The following is a 4952-nucleotide window of genomic DNA, read 5'->3' as shown; positions in this document are numbered from 1 at the left end:
ACAGACATGCTTATATACAGCAGAATTTTCATTTAAACACTAATTTGAGCTGTTCATTCCCCACCTGATGAACATCAATTCTAGTCCTSTGCACTCTTCCAACCACGCACTGAATTCTCACTGATTTTGATGAGAACTCTCTGTTGCGTGATTCTGATGCCACAGAGAACATAATTTAGCCTACACAAGCAATCAACGATCAAATTTCCCAAAGCACTCTAGCAATAAGGGAAGGGAGTAATTTTTCCCTTTCTCCCCTTATTTTCTAAGGGAAGAAAACACAATATACAAGCAGGATTTGTTTTTTTCAGTAGTATGCTTTCAACAGAATGTTTTCCCCAGGATGTTGTTAGCAGCCTTTTAAGAAGCAGCATTAACTCTAGTTACATCTGTAAAAGGATGTTTCCTCCATCTAGTTTTGGTCCAAATATTTGAGTTTAAGATCGCTGAGGAGGAAAAGGTTTTCTGCATTTGCTTGTAGGAGCAGAAATAACAGGTGAATATATGGCATAGTGAAGCTGATGCAGAAAAATTGTAGTTACTGTATCATCACCTGTGGAGGAGCTCTTCTAAAGCTGCTAAACTTTTTGTATGTAATCCTCCTTTTCCAAACAGAACTATGGATAGGCAATTCTTTAGACTACAGGACAGCCTCATGGCACTCTTCTCTTACAGGTACAACAAGGACAAGGCTGGCTCCATGCTCAAATATACAAAAAGGTTCTCAAATAGCACTACACGAAGAGCTAAAAGCCCTGCAGTACTCTGCAATATTCCTGTGAAAACGCCTGTGTGAGCACAGTCACTTCTGGAAGCTGGGGCTCTTCACTGGGGCCAGTTTGGAGGTGATGCCAAAGGGATCCATGCTGTCCGTCTCCAGGGGTGAGGAGAACRCCTCTGGCTCAAAGGCCTGGCTGTAATCACCATATTCCCCAAAGTCTGCTGACTCCACGGGCACTGTGTTGATCATGGGCAAGAAGTGAGACAGGGGAAGAAAATCTTTCCCTTTGAACTGCTGTCTTTGYTTGGCACTGCTCAAGGACACTGATATTCCATGTTTTTTTGATTTATACACGTTGTAGCCGTCCGGGCGAATCTCCTCCTCAAATGAACAGTCTTCAGTGGAATACCTGAGCTGAACAGCAGGAAATAACAAGAATTACAAATATACTCACCAGACTGCTTGTATTCAACCACAAAACAAGCCTTGGGTGGGACAAGTCCTTCTCTGTCTGCCATCAATGGGAGTTTTCCTCTGGCTTGTCCCAATCCCTATTCTATTCTATTCTATTCTATTCTATTCTATTCTATTCTATTCTATTCTATTCTATTCTATTCTATTCTATTCTATTCTATTCTATTCTATTCTATTCTATTCTATTCTATTCTATTTCTATTCTATTCTATCCTATCCTATCGTATCCTTTATCCTATCCTATTCCAGAACTCCTTAAGTTCTTTCCATATCCATCACATTAAAAAAGCTTTGACTCTCAGGATGTGCTTCATCACAGCCACCACACTAATCTGTCCTGAGCATTGGGAAAAAGAGTTGCAGATGCCAGTGCTGATTTAGATTGACTCTCCTTAATTGCTGACAGTAATTAATTGCAGTCATGAGACCTAACCCTGCAATCCTCTGGTGTAGAACTCCGGCTCTGTTAGAGATTTGCCTGTGCAAGGGCTTCAGGATCAGGTCTGTAGAAAGGCAATGTGGCCAATCAGAAAAACAATGCTGAAGGCTAATTTCCACTCTTTTCCACTCAAAATTTACTAAAATTGCAAGAGACCCATTTACAGAGTGTCCTTTTCATGTTAACATGAGAACTATCAAACTAATATCAGCACAGGTTAGGATTTTGTACAGAAGAATGTGTTTTCTTAGCTATGAATTTGTAGGATGACATTTGCAATGGCCTGTACAGATATTATATAGCTTTAATATCTGAAGATATAAATGTATATACATATAAATAATATATTTGTATATTARGCTTTTGTATCAGTATGTCAGACTGCTCCAGATCTTCATACAGGCATTTACACATTTYTAACAACTCTGGTGCTATTTCAGGCTCAGCTACTGCAGGTGATTGAACTTGTGGTCAATAAAAGACAATTGCTGATTATGTGTCAGTCTGCAGTGACAGCAATGTCCTTACATGAATGTTCTGCCTGTTTGAACAGAGAATATTTAATTCTTTGGGGCCTTTCTCAAACACCCTCAGTAACAGGGAGTAAAATTAAGGGCATGCATTTAATTGTCCTTTGAAAGCACAATAAAAATTTAGTTCTTTTGAAAAAGATGTTTTCTACAAATAAAAGAGTGTGTCCATACACACATACATTGTGTCTCAGAAAAATACATGTATATGACAAAAAAAATTGGGGCTGGATTGTTAGCTGTCTTTATGAGTGCTCAGCCTCACTAAAAGAAATAAAAGAGCTTCTTGCTCAAGAAGAGCACACTACAAACAACAGATATTGATTGAATCCCCATGTCTCAGYCATATCTTTCTCTCTTCACTTCATYGGGATGGTCTCTAGTGGGTTTTTATAAACAAGTACCAGACAGACTATAAGTACTTCCAGGATGTCAGTATATCCAGGATTTCCCCTAAACTACAGACTACAGCACGCAGCACATTCAAAAATCAACCCTAGTCATCAGTTTTCCAGTGTCAAAACAGGCCATGTGGCAGCAGTACAGGTTCAGCCCCCAGCCACCGTGTTTGCCCTTTTGTTCTTGAACYCCGGAGCGTGCTGCTGATAAGGTAAAGATTTACCTGCAGAGCTGCCTGGCTGYGCTGTGGGCACAGAGGTGACAGCAGGTGTCCACACCATGGAGATGTGACAGCACAGCTACGTGCTGTTGTGTTTTCAGAAAAAAAAACCCAACCTGCATTTAATAGTCTACACCAACAAATGCAGCTTCAGTCAGCATGTATGCCTTCAAAATGGTGTTACAGGAAAGCCAGTTTGAAATATAGGAAACTTAAAAGTCCAGCTGCAATGGGGGCAGAATCTAGGCTCTGATTTGGTTTAGATATACATTCAAATATGAAGCTCCTAATTGACCTATCATGTCATTTGAACCTGTGCACATAATCATAGCATCGACTGATTTGAGCCCAGAAAAAGCAAGGAAATTCAGAAAGAAAGGCTTAATTCTATGTTATATCCACATTCAGAAACATCAGTGTTGCCCTTATTAAAGATACTGGGAGTTCTGAGAATGGCCCAAGTCCTTTCCTGATTTAAATCAGCAGAAATTTTGCTGGCGTTAAAAAAAAAAACCAAAAAATTTCAAGTTTTATCTTTACTGTGGCATCATGAAAAGCTATCAGTCTGTGAAACTCAGGCTTCTGTACAGACTGAATCTGAACTGTACCTAGAGTCAATAATGTATCCACGTGCCTTTAAAAATGAGTTTATGTCAATGACTCGTTGCTATACCTCGTGAAAAAGCATGACCTAACAAAGTGGCACCAGTAGATCACTGAACTCTGCAACCTCTTGGAGTCGCACAGGTGTCCTGTCACAGCAGGGCAGAAGTGAGGCAGTGAGAAGCATCCTTTCCCCCTCAAAATCCTTTTTCTGTTTGCAGCTTCCTAAGAGATGGCAACCCCATCCTCCGGGGTCTTTTATGTTCCTGGATCTAATATCTGCCAGCTGGCTGCAGCTCTTCTCCAGAGGAGCAATCTTTCTTTTTTCTTTCTTTCTTTTATTTTTTTTTTCCAGAACACCTGACCTGAACAGTGAGAAAGTATTCACATTCTACGCCACGGCTTAATCTCCTTCTGCAGCAGAATCACAATCTCCCACTGATGAGAATTTGAAACCTAAATACAATTTTGCCTTTGGCTATCCTTTCCGTATATTTTGGGAGGGGACACGCAAAACATAATTTACTTTCTAAATGATGTTTCCTTTCTGCTTTCTAGCAATGCCCACAGGCTTTCGGGCAGGGACGATAACAAGAATCGCAGGAGAGCCGGCGGGCGAGAGGGGTGGTAGGGTGGCGGACACCTGAAAGCTTTGTTACCCCGTTATTAGAACACGCCAGCTCTGTGGTCTCTGTTCCAGGGTGGAAAGCCCACCTTGGGGAAGCAGCGCGGGTCTCACCTGCCCGCGCAGCCGCCCCGCCTCATCCATGCACAGGTACCGCGAACTCTGCACGCCCTTGATGGCCACGGTGCGCACGGCCACGGCGCGGATCTCCAGCAGACCTGCGGGCAGAGAGAGAGAGAGAGAGAGAGAGGGGACATGATGCCACCCCGGCCACCCCGACCCTGCCCCATCCCCGCTCCCGCTCCCCGCCGCCACTCACTCTGCGGGCTCTGGCTGCCGGCAGCGTCCACTCGGCCGTCGGCGCCGATGCGCAGGAAGCAGCTGAAGAGCCCGTGCTTGCTGGCGGTGTAGAGGTGCCGCAGCCGGATGGGCTCTCCCCAGCCGTAGTTGAGGTGCGGGCCGGCGTCAGGCAGCGGCAGCGGCAGCGCGGAGGCGGCGGCGGCCGCCAGAGCGAGCAGCGCCAGCGCGGCGGGGCGCGGCCCCATCGCGGCGCGGCGCCTCGGGGCTGTAGCGCGGCCGCAGCCGCCCCCTGGCCTTTTATAGCTCGCCCTTATCAGCCCCATCGATCCGGCCGCATCCGATATAGAGCCCATTTCATAGCCGGATCGGTCACTCCCCCCGAAAATATTGAGCGGGTGACATCATTTCGCAGGGGACACCCTGAAGTCGCTTCCTCGGCATCCGCACCTCCGAGCTCTCCGCTCCTCCGAGGCTCCGTCCYGGGGCACTGCAGGTCCCGGCGGTGGGCGTGTGTGTCCCCAGCCCACCCAGCGGCACAAGGCAACCCCGCTCCCCGCCGCGGCTCAGCCCCTGCCTTCCTCCTTACCCGTCCCACATTTCATTGCCGCTTTCAGAGATCAATGAGCTGCTGCCTGAACGCG

The 4952-nt window shown here is 45.9% G+C and overlaps 1 protein-coding gene across 1 annotated transcript; it reads right to left on the bottom strand.

The window, feature by feature from the left end:
- Positions 1-690: 690 nt before the first annotated feature.
- FGF19 (fibroblast growth factor 19) lies at positions 691-4556 on the bottom strand. The gene is made up of 3 exons (XM_057373017.1): positions 4331-4556; positions 4126-4229; positions 691-1135 (listed from the first exon to the last, which is right to left on the bottom strand). Exons 1-3 carry the CDS (start codon positions 4554-4556, stop codon positions 803-805), a joined length of 663 nt encoding a protein of 220 aa, XP_057229000.1. The 3' UTR covers positions 691-802.
- Between the last annotated feature and the right edge of the window lie 396 nt (positions 4557-4952).

Source organism: Malurus melanocephalus, unplaced genomic scaffold (genome assembly GCF_030028575.1).
Source record: "Malurus melanocephalus ecotype Western Australia unplaced genomic scaffold, MMel_1.1 scaffold_182, whole genome shotgun sequence".
Taxonomy (NCBI): domain Eukaryota; kingdom Metazoa; phylum Chordata; class Aves; order Passeriformes; family Maluridae; genus Malurus; species Malurus melanocephalus.
The sequence above is the reverse complement of the archived record's forward strand: the minus strand, read 5'-3'. Positions and strand labels throughout refer to the sequence as shown.